Here is a 16,994-nt window from a genome sequence, read left to right on the forward strand (position 1 = left end):
GAACATGATGGTTGCATTAGAATCCCTTCTGAAAGTTTACACTTCCATATAATTTCAAGGGGATATCCTCATTTTTATATGTTACAAATAATCCTTTCTCTCTTTTCTTCATTTGACAAAGAGAGTACATGCACGTGTGAGCTCTTTGGTTTTCTGTGCCTTGCTGTCTACCATATGGATTTCTATAATATGCTAAATTAATAATGCTAAATTACACTTTAGTTTTGTGGATTGAAACCTGCAACTGTTTTGGTTTAAGATAAATACTTTTGTTTATATGCTACCAGTATGATACATTTTCATGGCTAAATGTAGTCACAAATATCTGAAAATGGAAATGGACTGCCTTCAAGTCGATGCCAACTTATGGCAAGCCTATGAATAGGGTTTTCATGGTAAGAGGTATTCAGAGGTGCTTTACCATTGCCTCCCTCTGAGGCTAGTCCTCCCCAGCTAGCTGGGGCCTGCTCAGCTTGCCACAGCTGCGCAAGCCAGCCCCTTCCTTGTCCACAACTGCCAGCTGGGGGGCAACTGGGCTCCTTGGGACTATGCAGCTTGCCCACGGCTGCACAGGTGGCAGGGCACGTAACCCCTGAGCCACTCACTGTGTGGGTGATCTTTAGCTGGCCCTTGACACCCAGGAGACACGAGCTGGGATCTGAACTCACAGACTCTGGACTCCTAGCCAGGCTGTCCTCCCCACTGTGCTATACCAGCTACTAATCATGAAACTACAGAGTTTGTGGTGTTTGGCCCTGACAACAAGTGTGAACAAAAGCTTGAAAGAAAACCTGATTGAATAGGTGGTATCCAGCTTTACTTGCTTGAACACCACTTATTTTGAGACTCCAGCAAATTGTATAGGCAGGCCATTCATACTAATAAGATTAAAGGGCAGGAATTAATAAATTTACCAGGCAATGTGGTGCCAGATTAGCTTTTTCTAACCAATAAAGGTCCTAGCAGTGTATAGTATTGGCCTTAGCAGTGTATGGCGTTGAAATATGGAACCTACTTTGAATTTTGGACTCACTGGATATTTGAAATACTAATGAAGAAGACTGAAATATTGATTAATCTTTCTGTATCAGTTAGCCCCAGAAGTATTTTATTTTGTTGGTAATGCCATTTATTCATCCTTCTTATGAGAGAGTTATACATTTTAAGGACTTAACAGCTATATCTTTATTATTTGGCAATGATGTGGACAGATAACATTCCATAATTCTGATTTTTAAAAACTATATTTTTTCCACTAATGTATTTTTCTGAGGCTTGGGTCTAGAATTCATATTATGTTCCTACTTGAGGAAGGGTGGAATGATTTTTACTGATTCCTCCTTGCTTTTGTGCCTTCTGAAAACTGTTCTGGGGGATTGGGGGACTCTCCAGAACAATTCTGGAGAATTCAGAGGGAGGGAGAATCAGAAAAAAAGGTCTCTCCTCTTTCCTTCATGTACCAGGCATTTCTGCTAGATCTCGGTCCCTTCCTTTTAGAGAGAAGACACTCTTGATCCAACCCAGTGAAAATTTTCTCACTCTAAAAATTAATTGTTCTATAGTATTTATTTATTTTGTGGAAAAAAATCTATGTTGCCAACATTAAGGAGGAGTAAAAATGCATCCATCCAATTAATATAATAAATGGATACAGTAACAGTCAAATTGGGCATTTTTTAAGTTAACTTTTTTCAAGTAAGTATTCTGCAAGATGAATATTATAAATATACAAACAGAGTTGGATTGAGAGATGTCCTGGGCCCCAAGGAGAACCTTTGGCAAGAGTGGAAGGATGAAGAATGGGGTACAGATCTTTGGGAGGGGGTTGCCAGTACTGCAGAAAGGAATGAAGGAGGCATGGGGAAGGTCTTCAGAAGTGTCTGGGCTTGCTAGTCGAATTACTGAGAAAAGCCCAGAACCCTTCCTCCTTTCTCCTGAACCGTCTAGTGATGAATCTGCATGGCCACCCAGTCCAAATTTAGCTGTGGAATAGTTAAAACTCAATGAAAAGCAGAGCACACAAAGTGAAAGCAGTCATTCCAAGCCAGAGTTTACTCCTTTGCCAAGGTCAAGGAGGTTAGACAAGAGATGGCTTCAGAAGAAGGTTTCAGCTCCTAGAAAGAGCCTTCGCCTTATAGCAAAAGCAAGAAAGACCTAGAATTAACCCATAGAAGTAATCCCCCATCCCTTTCTACATTTGGTAATGCCTTTTCAGCTCTGTTGTGGCAACCTCTTGCTGTCGCCGCCATACCTTGTTACTGAGGTAAGTCTAAACTGTTTGGTATACTGAAATATGTTCCAGTATTCTGATTCATGCCTAGAGTGTGATGCTATGTTCCTGTATTGACTTTCTGAATAAAGCTTCATGCAGAAAAATTCAGTCTTCTAGTCCATTGCAGAATGGTGTAGGATGTAGTGTGAGGGGGTGGCAAGAAGAGGTGGAATCAGTGGAAATCAGGTGGGTGCCTTCCACTTGCACAGTACACCTTCTGGTTTCAAGACACAAATATATTATGTGGTAGCCCTGTTTAGTCATTAGGACCACAGCTTGGAAAAGTTAATTTTTTTGAACTACAACTCCCATCAGCCTCAGCCAGCATGGCCACTGGATTGGGCTGATGGGAGTTGTAGTTCAAAAAAATTAACTTTTCCAAGCTCTGATTAGGACTCTTCTCCATGAATAAAATGAATGGGTGGTATTCAATGAAGTAGTTCCATTAGCATAAGGACATTTGGCTGTGCAATGGAACTTCCCCTCCCTCTCCTCTCCTCCTGTACCCCCTAAATCTATTCTGGGGTTCTGGATAAGATTTGGGGAGAGTGATAGAGGTTCATGGGGAGGGTAGAGGGAGAGAAAGTTCCATTGTGCCAGTAGAAATCATTGTGCTAGTGAAAGTACTTCATTGGACACTGGTCAGTGTGTTGGTGGGAGCAGTCTCTACCCCTCCACATTGAAATGCACATCTGCAACAAGTGTACTCAGGAAATGTGTGCTTCAGTACACAGTGGAGCAGTTTTTAATACCATCTTCATGTTCATTCTACATATGAAGTTCCTTATTACTGAACAGGGTTACAGTATTTTTATTTGTGAAGGGGTGGGATACTTTAGAACCAAAGTACAATACTCATAATCCAATATGCTGAACCCTTAACCCAATATTAGGGGATTTTCCAAATCAAAATTTTCCAGGAGAGCCACAATTTGTTTTAAACTGTTTTTAAAATTGTACTTTAAAATTGCTGCAACCTGCCCTGGTACTTTATGGTGAAGGATGGGTAAGAGGAGGAGATGATGATGATAATATTACAAGTGAGCTTCAATTCTGTTTTGAAAGGTTCTCTTTCTTTTTTCTTTTTCAACTGTTCAGTGTTCCTTTATATGGTAACCTTGTGGCCTATGATTACCTTACTCTTTGCACATAATTGTGAACAGTGTCGTTCCTATTAGATTCTTTCAACAACTCAAGACCAATGGTTGACAGAACTGTGCTGTTTCTGCTGCACTAACTCCCACAGTCACTGGAAACACTTAAGAATAGGTGACTTTTAGCTGTAGTAAATTTATATAATGATTTCCAATACGTGTTCATATTGTGTTTATATTTTTTATTTAATACAAATAATAATAGTCTGTTATTGTATGCTTGGCAGTGGCCCATTTTAAGAAGGATGTGAGTGTATGCAGGTTTGAGTATTTTTCAGTACAACTGGTTTGGGTATGAGTAATAATCTTTGAGATGATTAATGGGGTAGTGGTTGTGTATATGGGTGGTGAGGGTAAGTTTGTGTAATGAACTGAAAGGTAGTTAATGTTTTTTTAAAAATCCTGGTCACTGCTGCAACTTGAGGAACTACATGCAACAGTGCACCTTGGAGCACTCAAAGTATGCAAATGTAATGATGTCAGTATATAGAGTCCAAATGAAAAATTATGATTGAAAGTGAGCTGCCCAATTGTATGGGTCAAACCATCTCCCAAAAGCCACACACACCAACTTTCACTTTTCTTCTCTCTCCTGCCCCCTATCCCAGTGCATTGCAGGGACTTAGCACACAGTGGGTGCATTGGTGAGCGTGTATCTGCAATGGGTGGAAATGAAGGGGGACTTAAAGAAGAGGAGATGGAGTGGGAGTTGCACACACACAAAAAGAAAACAGCTAATGCAGATTTAAGAAATGGGGCTCTTTAATCTGTAAAAGTTAGAGGTTAGAGGATTAGAGAGAATACAAGCAAGGCAGAGAGAGAGAGAGTAAGAGGCCAAGAGCTGAAATGAATGTCTAGAAATAGTCACTTTAAAGGTGTAGTAAAAGCTACCAGAAAAAATAAGACACAAAGTGTAGAAGGAACAAAGTAGGTGCACAAAGATCCAAGTGTGTTGAGTAGATAGCATTTTGGTTTCTTTTAAATTGTTTCTCTGTATTTGCTGCCAAGAACGAGCAGAGTGACTCATAAAATCCTGTGATCATCCACCAAGTACCTCAGCGGTACCTCCATTGCTTCATGATTTGTTGTATTAAAAGCTGCATCAAGATCTAATAGGCTTAATAGGTACAGGTAGGACCATGTTAATATCCCACAAGCAGCCACCAACGTTTATGGTGGGGCATCCTTCATAGAATAGTGGAATCTGGTGGCTCCATGAATTTGAGTGGCAGAGATTTGTGATTAGATAAAGCAATGCTCTAACTTTATCAATAGTATCATCTTGTTTTCCCCTTCCCCTCCCCACAGTAAACTGGCCACCTGTAACCAGATTAGTGCAAATAATCAAGCCCAAGGCATATATTACAACAGGGTAGTATGTGACCTTGTATTTTGTACGTTTATGCTGTATGTTCTGCATTGGTTTGGTTTTGCTATGCAATAATTGCACTGTTGGATAATTACCAACAAATACTTTGCTGATTCGTCTGTAATGGATGGCTCTCCAGGAGAAATTTGAATACCTCCTCCCCCAATTTATTTTCACACTTCCAAACCAATGTTATGGACAGATTTCAAAGTCATACCTGCTACTGCATCACAAAACTCTATCTCTGCTCTCAAACTTCAGATTTTTACCATGTGATTGTTTGGTGGAGTAGCTTCTTGTTTCTTCTCCAGATTAATTTAGAGTTTTACAGCCTCTGCTGTGGTCTCTTACCTAAGTGAAACAGAATCCCTTTGGTGATGTTGCACTAGAAAGGCCCATGGAGTGGTAACATGATCCATCAAGTAGTGGGAGAGATTAAATGGAAAAGAGCCACTTACCATTTAGCTGCCTGTACTATGTTGTCCTGTTGATTATGATACCATGGATATTCTTGTAACTTACTGTGTGTATATTGAGTTGATTTTATAATAAAACATTATCACTATTAATCCAAAGGAATATTTTTAAATGGCTTTGTGCACCCAGATGATGATGATTGCCCGCTCTTCACCATTAGGTCCCAGGGCAAGTTACAGACATTTAAAATACAGTATTAAAAACTATTAAAACACATTACACTAAAAAACTATTAAAACACATTACAGATGCTAAATGGGAATTGGTTACCTACTTAAACAGGTCATCATTCATCATTGGTGATCATTCGTGGCCAAGTAAAATTATCTTCCAAGATAAGGTCTAACAGTGGGTCCGTGTGGAGGCCAATTCTGGATCCACACAGCCTCCCACAGTGACGACATAGGTTTCCAGATGGAAGATGGTCATGATGAGGATTTGTTTGACGTGCCTTCCACTTAGCTCGTTTGTCCCGTTTGCCCTGTATTCGTGCTTCTTCAAAGTCCACAGCACCATTGATAATAGCCAACCTCCATTTGGGACATTCATGGGCCAAGACTTCCCAGTTGTCGATGTTCATGTTACATTTTTTTTATTCGCTTTAAGAACATCTTTAAGCCTCTTTTGCTGTCCACCGATGTTCCATTTTCCATCCTTAAGTTGAGAGTAAAGTAACTGCTTTGGAAGACGGTGATTAGGCATTCAAACAACATGGCCAGGCCAGCGAAGTTGATGTTGAAGGGTCATTGTTTCAACACTGGTAGTCTTTGCTTCTTCCAAAACGCTAACATTAGTCCGTCTGTTTTCCCAAGTAATTTGCAGAATTTTCCGGAGGCAGCGTTGGTGGAATCTTTCAAGAAGTTGGGAGTGGCATTTATAAATGGTCCATGTTTCACAGGCCTACAGTAAGGTCGGTAGTACAATGGCTTTGTAAATAAGCATTTTGGTCTCCCTGCGAATATCCCGATCCTCGAACACTCTACGCTTCATTTGGGAGAATGCGGCACTGTTGAATTTCAGCATCGATGTCAGCTTTTACAGAGGGATGGCTGCTTAGATAGGGGAAGTGATCAATGTTCTCCAACGTCACACCATTAAGCTGGATTGATGGTGCTACAGAGGGACTAGTTTGCACCTGTTGATGAAGCACTTTTTTTTTAATATTAAGGGAGAGCCCAAGCTTTCCATATGCTTCTGCGAAGACATTTAGGATAGTTTGAAGGTCTTTCTCTGAATGTGCAGAGACTACATTATCATCAGCATATTGAAGTTCTATGACAGAGGATTACATTACCTTACTTTTTGCTTTCAGCCTACTGAGATTACAAAGCTTTCCATCTGTTCGATATAGGATTTCCACACCAGTAGGAAGTTTCCCCTCAATATGGTGTAGAATCATAGCAATGAAGATAGCAAATAAGGTAGGAGCAATGACGTATCCCTGTTTTACACTTGTTCCGACTCTGAATGGATCACTTTGAAAGCCATTGTTATCCAAAATTGTTCCTGTCATGTTGTCATGAAGGAGTCACAAAATATTTACAAATTTATCAGGGCATCCAGTTTTCAGAAGGATGGTCCAGAGAGTGGTTTGATTCACAGTGTCAAAGCCCTCAGTCAGATCAATAAACGCCATACATAAAGGTCGATTCTGCACCCAGCATTTGTCTTGAAGCTGTCGTGCAGTGAAGATCATGTCCACTATCCTCCTGGAAGAGCGGAAACAATTTTGAGATTCGGGGAGGACATTTTAACATCTTAACATGCTAACAGTTTAATATTTTACATTTAATATACAACATTTTAACATCTTAATATGTTAATCAGTTTAATACTTTTTTAACAGTTTATATTTTAGTACGAAGTTTTGTATTTGTTTATGTGTTTAATTATGTTTTGGTTTTTGGTATTTCATTTCATTTTTAGTTGTTTAATAATGTTTTAATTGTATTGGATGTTTATATGTTGTGCACCGCCCAGAGAACTTCGGCTATGGGGCGGTATAAAAATCTAATTAATAATAATAATAATAATCCTCTGAATAGCAAGAAGAGAAATACCTTGATAGGTCCCGCAATCTGTTCTATCACCCTTCTTAAAAAGGGTGATAATTATGGTGTCTCTAAAGTCTTCTGGGATCTCCTCCGTCATCCAGATTTTTTCAATGAGCTTATGAAGTTGTTGTGTAAGTTCAGGCCCACCTTCTTTAAAGACTTCAGCAGGAATCCCATCAGATCCACTAGCTTTGTTGTTCTTACTGACTTCATCCAAATTAGGGGATACTGCAAGCTCGTCTCTAGTTTGTTGTTGTGGAATTTGCAGGAAGACCTCATCAGCCACTATAGAGTTACGATTAAGGAAGTCATGGTAATGTTCTTTCCAGCACAATGCAATAGACTCTTTATCCTTAAGAAGTTTGGTACCATCCACTGAACGTAAGGGATTTGTACCGTAATTTATAGGTCCATAGATGGCCTTTGTGGCATTAAAAAAGCCCTGTGTATCGTGAGCATCTGCAAAGTGCTGGATTTCTTGAGCTTTCTTTATCCACCAGGCATTCTTCAGTTCTCTAGTTCTTCTTTGGACCTCAGCCTTTGCATTGGCATAGATGTTTTTCTTAGCAGCACAGTTAATGTCTTTCTCCCATATCTGGAAGGCTTTCCTTTTCTTGTCAATGATATGTTCAATCTCACTATCATACTCATCAAACCAGTCCTGATGTTTCTTAGTTTGGTATCCAATAGTTTGTTCACATGGTGCAATAATGGATGTCTTCAGTTTAATCCAGTGTTCCTCGACATTTTCAGGGAGTTCTGTCGGTAGATGTTTCTTGAGGGTTGTTTGAAAGCAGGCTTGCTTAATAGGATCTTGAAGGGCATGGATGTTCATTTTACACCTTGGTTTTCTTCCTTGGAGTCTATGTTGAGGAACAATATTAATGGCCATAGTGGATCGAATTAATCGGTGATCTGTCCAGCAATCATCTGCTGGATCCAGATTAGATCCACATTAGTAATTGGATTTGACACTATAGAGATATGTTACGAACATAGTGCCAGTTCTGCAAGCACACTTTCCTTCTGAGTTCTTTTAGAGTCAAAGTAAATGTTTGCAAAGTGTAGCCTTTAGATTGGACTCATTCTGGGGTTCTAACTGCAAATATTGATGTTTGTGGTTTTAGTGATCAAATTCTACAAATCTGTTTTTTATGGAGCATTCTGCATGCAGAGTTCCTCACCTGAATCTGTAGTATGTGCTTTAAAGTAACTTCCAGATTCTGCATCTGCAGTTTGTGAACTTCAGTCATGTATGGTTGAATGCACAGTATAAGCCCAAGGTTGTAAAGGTCAGTAGTTTTGATATGCAGCTAATGAGGGGCAAATATATGTAGAAATCCAAAAGAGATGGCCTAGTACAGGTTTCTAGGCAACAGACCACAAGAATTTGTTGAGTCACGAGGCCCTGGAGCCTATTTAGTTTGTTTATGTCAAGTAGTCTGCCATCCAGTTTGACAATGAAAGGGTGATTTGTAATTCTTCCTTCTGATTAAGGGAAATTGTTCTGCCCTGCTGTTCCCCCAACTCCCTCTTCCTGGTAAAATGAAGCCTGGCCATATGCCAGTTACTACCTTTCCAAGTCAGTTTGTGTTTGGTTTTGGTCAGACTGACTGACTGACATGGAATTTGTGGAATTTTGCTTTGCGTATGTGGAATGCAAAACAATAGGCCTTTCATTAAAATATAAAGTGTAACGTGTTCATATCATTACATTTACGACATTATCCTGGTTCTAATTATTACTATCATGGGCTCAGAGTTTCAGTGTAATTTTCTTCAGCGTTTTACTTGTGCTACAAGACTCATTGCTATGCATCAGTGACCATTTCTTCTTCTTTAAATAAATACATACATAAATAGTAACATATTAAACATTTTCCACAGTTGCAAGGGTTAGTGGCCTTTTGCTTGAATGCATTCCACAGCCCTAGATAGTTTAACTAGTTACCTGTTAATGGTGCTTTGCAGTTTATGTGGCCAGATTTTTTTTTTATCACAAGTCATTATCTGTACATTGGACTTTGAACTGTGTCTGTCTCAAGTGTGCTGGAACTTAGTTGCTGCTGTTGGCAGAGATAGCCGTCTCCATGATACACCAGTATGTGCAAGGATTCAGCTATGGATTTTCTGTCACTGCAATCTGCAGTGGTGTAATTCATCAACATTTTCTGCCTCATCCAGTAGATTCAACTGTGAGCAGAATTAGCTTCAGAACTGGAAATTGTATCTGCTGTATTTATTGTATTCAGACATCACACTAAGCCACATTTAGTGTAATGTGAATGGCCATAGTGAGCCTCAGATTAATATTTTCCCTCCTTCCTGCACCTCCAGCACGGCCTAAGGAGGTGTTTGTAAACTTTGCTTCCAGTTTTCATTAACACCAGGTTGACATGACATCCGAACTGGCAAACTTTGTTAACTGATTTGTTTGAAACAATCCAGCTTGAAACCATAATTGTTCAGGAAGGGGAAAGGGGAATACATAAGCCTAAGGCTCACTGCAGCTATAATGGCCAACTATGGTTTATTGTGACGTCTGAGCTCTCTCAATTGTATGTGTTTCCTCTTTTGACATTAGCACAGCTTATACAAACAGACCACTAGTATGACCTGTAAAATGTGTAAAACATCTTTCAAAGTTGGCATATACACCTACTCAAAGCCATGCAATCATCAGTGGAAAAAAATAAAGGTGCAGTTGCAGTGCTTGGCAAATTGCGCACTGAATCTCTAACTGTGAGCTGCACCCAAGTTGTCCCAGTTTTATTTATTTAAGAATATCTGTAAAGTTAATTTTTAAAAAAGAAGCATTTGTACCTATGTCTTAAATACAAGTAATGTGTTTGTAACTATATTTTCAACTACAGTTTAAACACAAGCAATGTATCTGGATCTATATTGGGCATAGGCAGATTATGCTTACATTTTCAGGTGAGCCAAGTTAATACTAATGACAATTTCCCCCTTTACAGTTCTTTTACTTGAGAAGATAGAGAATGATGATATTCATCACAAAACACTGAAGATTACAGACTTTGGCTTGGCTAGAGAGTGGCATAGAACAACTAAAATGAGTGCTGCAGGAACCTACGCATGGATGGCTCCTGAAGTTATCAAGTCATCCATGTTTTCTAAAGGAAGTGATATCTGGAGGTAAATATTTTTCAGTATTTTCATTGTTTCAAATAACTTCTGTATTGCTGAATGAAATGTGAGGCAGCCTGAAGCTGTGTGGTTTCCTTGGTTAATGTGCAGCACAGTCCATTGATAGTGGAGATTTTTTTAATGACAAATGCTTTAATTTACTTATTTACAAAATTTGTATGCTGCTTTTCAACCATAATGGTTCTCAAAAGAGTTCACGATAATAAAACTATATTTATAGGCAGGTGCTACCTCTGTCCCAGAGATAGATGTGGTGATGGTATCATGTGGCCCCTGGCTCTGCTCCTCTCAAAGGAGCAACAAAAGGACTCCTGAGGAAGTCGATGTGTTCAGAATACTCCCCAGTCCCACAAGTGTTCCTTTCTGCCGCTCCGGCAGTGCAGGGCTGGTCCTGAGTCAGAACAGCAAATGTCGAGCCTTCCCCCACCCACTAAGTCAAGGTGCATAGAACCAAAGTCCTGTCATCTGGTTTTGGCATTTGATACATACCATCCAACCAGTGCCTCTTTTCCTCCCCAGCAGTAAAACACAATAATAATAAATTAAATAACTAACAATTAGCTGCCCTCTCACAACACTCAAAATCTACTCTGCTGAAGGAAGAGAGGGGAGTCCAAGGCTTGTACCCACTCATGCTCACAGGATACCCAAAGTTTCTGAGATCTGAAGCATTTCTTGAGGGCTAAAACCTTTTTAAAAAGAAAAAACAAAACAATCTCAACAGTTGAATTCCATGTCCAGTTGTTTGATTTTTCTGCACTTCCCTGATTATCAGTTTCCTTTGTAATATATTAAATTATGTTCTAATGTAAAGAAATAGTCATTGTGACAGGACTTTTCATTTTAATCATGCCATCTATATTAAAACTTTGTTACAAAAGCCAAATATTTGATGCTATACACGTTTGTTACTTTATATTGGAACTCTGTTTCTTTTTTGAAAAGAACTATAACGTATATTGTATTAAAAAGCTTGTTGTTAATATTGGATTTATTATTCTCTTAGTACCTTGTCTAGCCTATTAATCATCTTTTATTCAACCACAGAACCGTATTTAGGCTGCAATCCAAAACATGTCTACTCAGGAGTAAGTTCCATTGGGCTCAATGGGACTTTCTTTCAGGTAACTGTTTTAGATTGCAGCCTTAGTATTGTTATGCCTCCATTTACTTGGGAGCCAGTCCTCTTGATTTCAATTAAACATAAACCAGAGTTGTGCTATGAAGAGGTACCATTAACTGAATTTCAGTGAGTTGGGACTGAAAGAATAAATGGCTATAGTTTTCCCTGTATAGCTTAATTGTAGATTCCATTAAAATCTGCTACATTGTTTGAGAGTGTACTTCTTTTGTCATGTACTAAATCATTAACTTAACTTTGAATTCTATTTCTTTTCTCTGCAATTTATCTTGCAAGCTTTTCTTACGTTACAAAAGTAAGTATAAAAAAACGGAGGTTTAACAATTATTCCTATTTTGTAAGGATTATAATGGAGAATTTAGCTCTGCAGTCCTGATCTGCCATATATTCCCTGTATTATTCTCAATAGTTGCCTCTTTTGTAGGCAACTTCTGTGGGTATGGAAGGATCACCATACAACATAACAGAGCCTTTTCCCTCTTTTACCCCCACCCCACTCCTCAGCACTAAACTGGAAATGGGAGGCATTTGTGTACCTCACATATCCTTATTCAGTCCTTAACCCCACTGCTTATTGGGGTGCTTATGTTTCCTACTTCACCAAGACAACTCTGTATTTGAAGGGCTGTTTAAACACTTGGAAGTGCAGAGGTCTTGAAGTTGCCCATTATATGCAAATATAATGTCCTCCTTTTTTAGTGAGATGTTTCCTTTTTTTATAGCCGTGCATGTGGCCATCCTATTGCTCAGTCAAGGACTGTATGCAAGCTCAGTTCAGCAAGGGCTGGATAGGGAATATGCGAGGTGTGCAGTGGCCTCCTGTTTTCTAGTATAGCCTGATGTAGTGCCTGGGTGCATGTCCCCATGTGTACAGGCCAAGGAATGAGGGAGAGACACCACATATGAATATACAACTGTCATGTTCCCAGAGTCCCCTGCAAGGCCCTGACTCCTAGACATCACTAGGTCAGTCACTCATACTTCGCTGACTCCAGACCTCCCTTAATGGTCCTCATGGTATCTGTTTCTGCCATCACCTACTGAGTTCTAGAGACGAGTAGGTCTATATTCTTATTTGAATATTTCCACACAGGACACTTGGAGTGAGATATACTAACTTGATAGTCAACCCAGACCAGAACACAGTTAGTTTAAATTTTCCATATTTATTTATAGAAAATAGTACCCAGAACAAGTAGTCATTCTATGCAGAATACTACAGTAAAAGTTCTAGTATCTTAACCTAACTGCCCCTCCTCCTCAACAGCTATTCTAACTCTTTACTTGGGCTTTCATTCTCCCTCCCATCTCATTCCCTCTCATTCGTTGTCTTCAGCAGTTCTTCAGCTGCCATCCTCAACAGGTGCTCGCCATTTGTCACCACCCACTCTAGCTCCACACAACGTTCCATCACACTCCCCTGCTGTCCGTTGTTATTCCACAGCCACATCGTGTTCAGTGGTTGTTTCCCAGTGTTGGTGGCCTATGTAGCTTGTACCTTATTCTTCTCTATCACTTCAGCTGTGAACAAAATCAAACCATGTTTACATATACATGTAGATTTATTTCCTTGAGTGCATATTTGTGAGGATGACAAACTATCTCCATGCTGTTCAGGGTGGATTCTACTCATGGCACTGCACTTATCTCCTGTTGTATCCATCCTGCAAAATGATTAAGAATAACTAAGTCTCTTTGAGACTTGACAATCATTTAGCAGAATGAAACTGCTAGAATAAATGTCAAATTTGACTGAATCAGTTTCAGATTCAAGTATACATATTACACTACAGTGAATAGCCCATTGGCCTCTTTCATTTTAAGTTACTCAGGTTGCAAAACTGTGGGGAAGTGGTGGAATAATAGGATTTATTTATTTATTTTATTTAGAAATATTTTTAGCCTGGTCTTCATCAACACGTTTTCTCAAGGTGAGATACAATCAAATAATTTAAAATCATAAAAAAGTTTTATCAATAGTATAATTAAAACAAAGGCAGGTAAAAACCAACAACTAGAGCCACAGTAAAACAGCAGCAGTAGCAAGATCAAGCATCCATCTTTAATGCTTTTGGGACTTATTCAGTACCTTATTCTGACTGTCTTTCTATAACTGACTGCAAGATACAGGCTTAGTGCAAACAGATATGATGAAGCAATTTACAAATATGCTGAAAACTTCTTTGTGTAGCTGGATTTACATTTATTTCTAAATAACATATCTAAGACTGAGGCATTTCATTTTGCTACAAGCATGTGTAACATCACAACTGGCGCTGGAATGATATAGAGCATTGTGATAAAAGAGTCTTTGCTGTAGTATTTTTGGAGGCTATTGGCTTCTTTCTTTCTTTTTTTGCCCTTCAGTAAGCTATGTATTTAACTGTTTGAAAATTTGTTTATAGTTATGGCGTATTGCTGTGGGAACTCCTTACAGGAGAGGTTCCTTACCGTGGCATTGATGGCCTTGCTGTGGCTTATGGCGTTGCTGTCAATAAGCTTACTTTGCCCATTCCATCCACCTGTCCTGAACCATTTGCTAAACTAATGAAAGGTACTTGTGCTGCTTATTAAAAAAAAGTTGCTTTGAGATGACTCGCATGTTGGCTACAATTTGTATTTGTTTTTTACTTTTAGCATTTCACTTGGAATTGCACTAACTTCTGTTAAGGTATAGAAAACATTGTCCTTCCATTCCATTGTAGTGCAGTACTAAAAACATTTTTAACACATTCAGCACTAGAATATATATTTCATTTTTTAAAGATGCATTAATCTTTGGCACTGTTTGCTTGCTTATTTTATTTATTAAGTTATATTCTGCTCTTCCTCCAAAGAAGCTCAAAATAGTGGCTTTATTATTTTATTATTTTATTTTTATTTATTTAAAATATTTCTATCCCACACTTCTACCCTATAATAGGGCACTCAGGGCAGCTTAAACTAAAATCGAACACATACATAAAATTGTACACAATAAAGATCACAAAAATATTAAAGTAAATTAAAATACATAAAATACAATATATATACACATGGAAATGAAAATGAAAAATGGACTGCCTTCAAGTCGATTCCAACTTATGGCGACCCTATGAATAGGGTTTTCATGGTAAGCGGTATTCAGAGGGGGTTTACCATTGCCTTCCTTTGAGGCTGAGAGGCAGTGAGTGGCCCAAGGTTACCCAGTGAGCTTCATGGCTGTGTGGGGATTCGAACCCTGGTCTCCCAGGTCGTAATCCAGCACCTTAACCACTACACCACACTGGCTCACTGTCTCCACACACACACACACACACACACACACAGAGAGAGAGAGAGAGAGAGAGAGAGAGAGAGAGAGAGAGAGAGAGAGAGAGAGAGAGAGAGAGAGAGAGAGAGAGAGAGAGAGAGAGAGAGAGAGAGAGAGAGAGAGAGAGAGAGAGAGAGAGAGAGAGAGAGAGAGAGAGAGAGAGAGAGAGAGAGAGAGAGAGAGAGAGAGAGAGAGAGAGAGAGAGAGAGAGAGAGAGAGAGAGAGAGAGCGCTGGTATAACACAGTGGGGAGGAGAACCTGGCTGGGAGTACAGAGTCTGTGAGTTCAAATCCCCGCTTGTGTCTCGTGGGTGTCAAGGGCCAGCTAAAGATCACCCACACAGTGATTGGCTCAGAGGTTACATGCCCTGTCACCTGTGCAGCCGTGGGCAAGCTGCATAGTCCCAAGGAGCCCAGTTGCCACCCCAGCTGGCAGCTGTGGACAAGGAAGGGGCTGGCTTGCGCCGCTGTGGCAAGCTGAGCAGGCCCTAGCCAGGTGGGGAGGACTAGCCTCAGAGGAAGACAATGGTAACTCCCCTCTGAATACCTTAGGGGCCACAGCTGAAAAGGCTCTCTCCCTCGTGCCTGTCAGTCTTTCATTCCAGGCTCGCAGAGGAGACCAGAGGCAGATGATCTTAAATCCCAGGCAGGTACATATGGGTGTAAATGGTCCCTCAGGGACATCGGTTTAAGGATGTTTAGGACTTTAAAGGTCAGAACCAGCACTTTGAATTGGGCCTGGAAACAAATTGGGAGCCAGTGGAGTCGATAAAGCACAGCGGTGATATGCTCCCTGTGCCATGCTCCAGGTAACATTCACGCCTTGCATGTTTGTACAGCCTTGCAACAAACTGTGATGTGGCTTAGGTTGAGAGGTAGTGACTTGCCTAATGTCACCGTCAGTTCCAAAGCAGAATGAGCATTTGAAGTGGGTTTCCCCACCCAATGCCAGCACTTTAGCTAATGTGCCACATTGGCTCGTATGGCAAGTATTTAGTTCTTAAAGCTGTGACTAAAGAATAAGTTAGCAATGCACAATGAACTCAGAAGTGGACATCTAACTCCCTTCACCATTGCAGTTAGCTTTACACACTGAAGAATTCATAAGGGTAAAATGATGGAAACCTTATTTTTAAAAAGACTTGTGTGCCATCCTTCCTTATTATAGGGCCAGTTCATATATTGGCAAAGGGGTAATCTACATCTACATGTGGTGGGGCATGGGACCAGGTCTTGGGATGACACATAGCCACCATTGCATATATGTGATCTGGGTATAAATGCACATGATGGATAAATATGTGATCTGCTCACTCTCTGAAAGTGAAAGGATCACAAGATATTTACAGACCATGCATACATTAATCCATGCATACACCTAAGTAACATCCCCAAGTAACATGCTGCTTTTTAATTGCCTCATTCATTGTAATCTAAAGCAGACACTACTAAAAAAGTACTCTGTTAATTGTTATGAGAGTTGCTTAAGCTCATCTCACTTGGAGCTGTTCCTATCTGAAAGGAAAGAAGGCAGATATAAACATTTTAAAAAAGAAATACTAAACAGTTTAGAATTTGTACAAGTTGCTTTAGTGTCAACTTTTGCTTTCTATTCTTCTGACTGAAACAATTGAATTTTAGAGTGCTGGGCTCAGGATCCTCATATCCGACCATCATTTACCTTGATTCTTGAGCAGCTTACTGCCATTGAGGGGGCTGTTATGATTGAGATGCCTCAGGAATCTTTTCATTCTATGCAAGATGACTGGAAATTGGAAATCCAACAGATATTTGACGAACTGAGGACTAAGGAAAAAGTGAGTGAATTTTAAAGAAACACTAAGAGTATGATACTGTGTGTCAAGTAGGATGATAACTGGATCTTTTAAATATGCAGATTTGGTGCTCTTTAAGTCTTTCAAATTGCTCTTTTTTACTATTTTTTTGTATTTCATTCACTGTCGTGACCTTTATTTTGTGCACCTGGTTGCCATTACTAAAACACGCACACGCATACAGCTTCTCTTAAGAACTAAACACTTTTCTGTTCATTCTGGCTTTCCTT

General features: G+C 39.6%; 1 protein-coding gene across 4 annotated transcripts in view; it reads left to right on the forward strand.

Moving 5' to 3' along the window:
• The window catches only part of MAP3K21 (mitogen-activated protein kinase kinase kinase 21), a 55,700-nt gene that overhangs the window by 17,414 nt on the left and 21,292 nt on the right, over positions 1–16,994 (forward strand). For all 4 annotated transcript variants that reach the window (XM_061624509.1, XM_061624511.1, XM_061624512.1 and 1 more), the window contains exons 2-4: positions 10,305–10,485; positions 14,044–14,192; positions 16,571–16,746. In XM_061624509.1, the coding sequence (XP_061480493.1) occupies positions 10,305–10,485; positions 14,044–14,192; positions 16,571–16,746 (506 nt within the window). The remainder of the gene's footprint in view (positions 1–10,304; positions 10,486–14,043; positions 14,193–16,570; positions 16,747–16,994) is intronic.

The sequence above is a fragment of the Rhineura floridana genome, chromosome 4 (genome assembly GCF_030035675.1).
Source record: "Rhineura floridana isolate rRhiFlo1 chromosome 4, rRhiFlo1.hap2, whole genome shotgun sequence".
Lineage (NCBI taxonomy): Eukaryota > Metazoa > Chordata > Lepidosauria > Squamata > Rhineuridae > Rhineura > Rhineura floridana.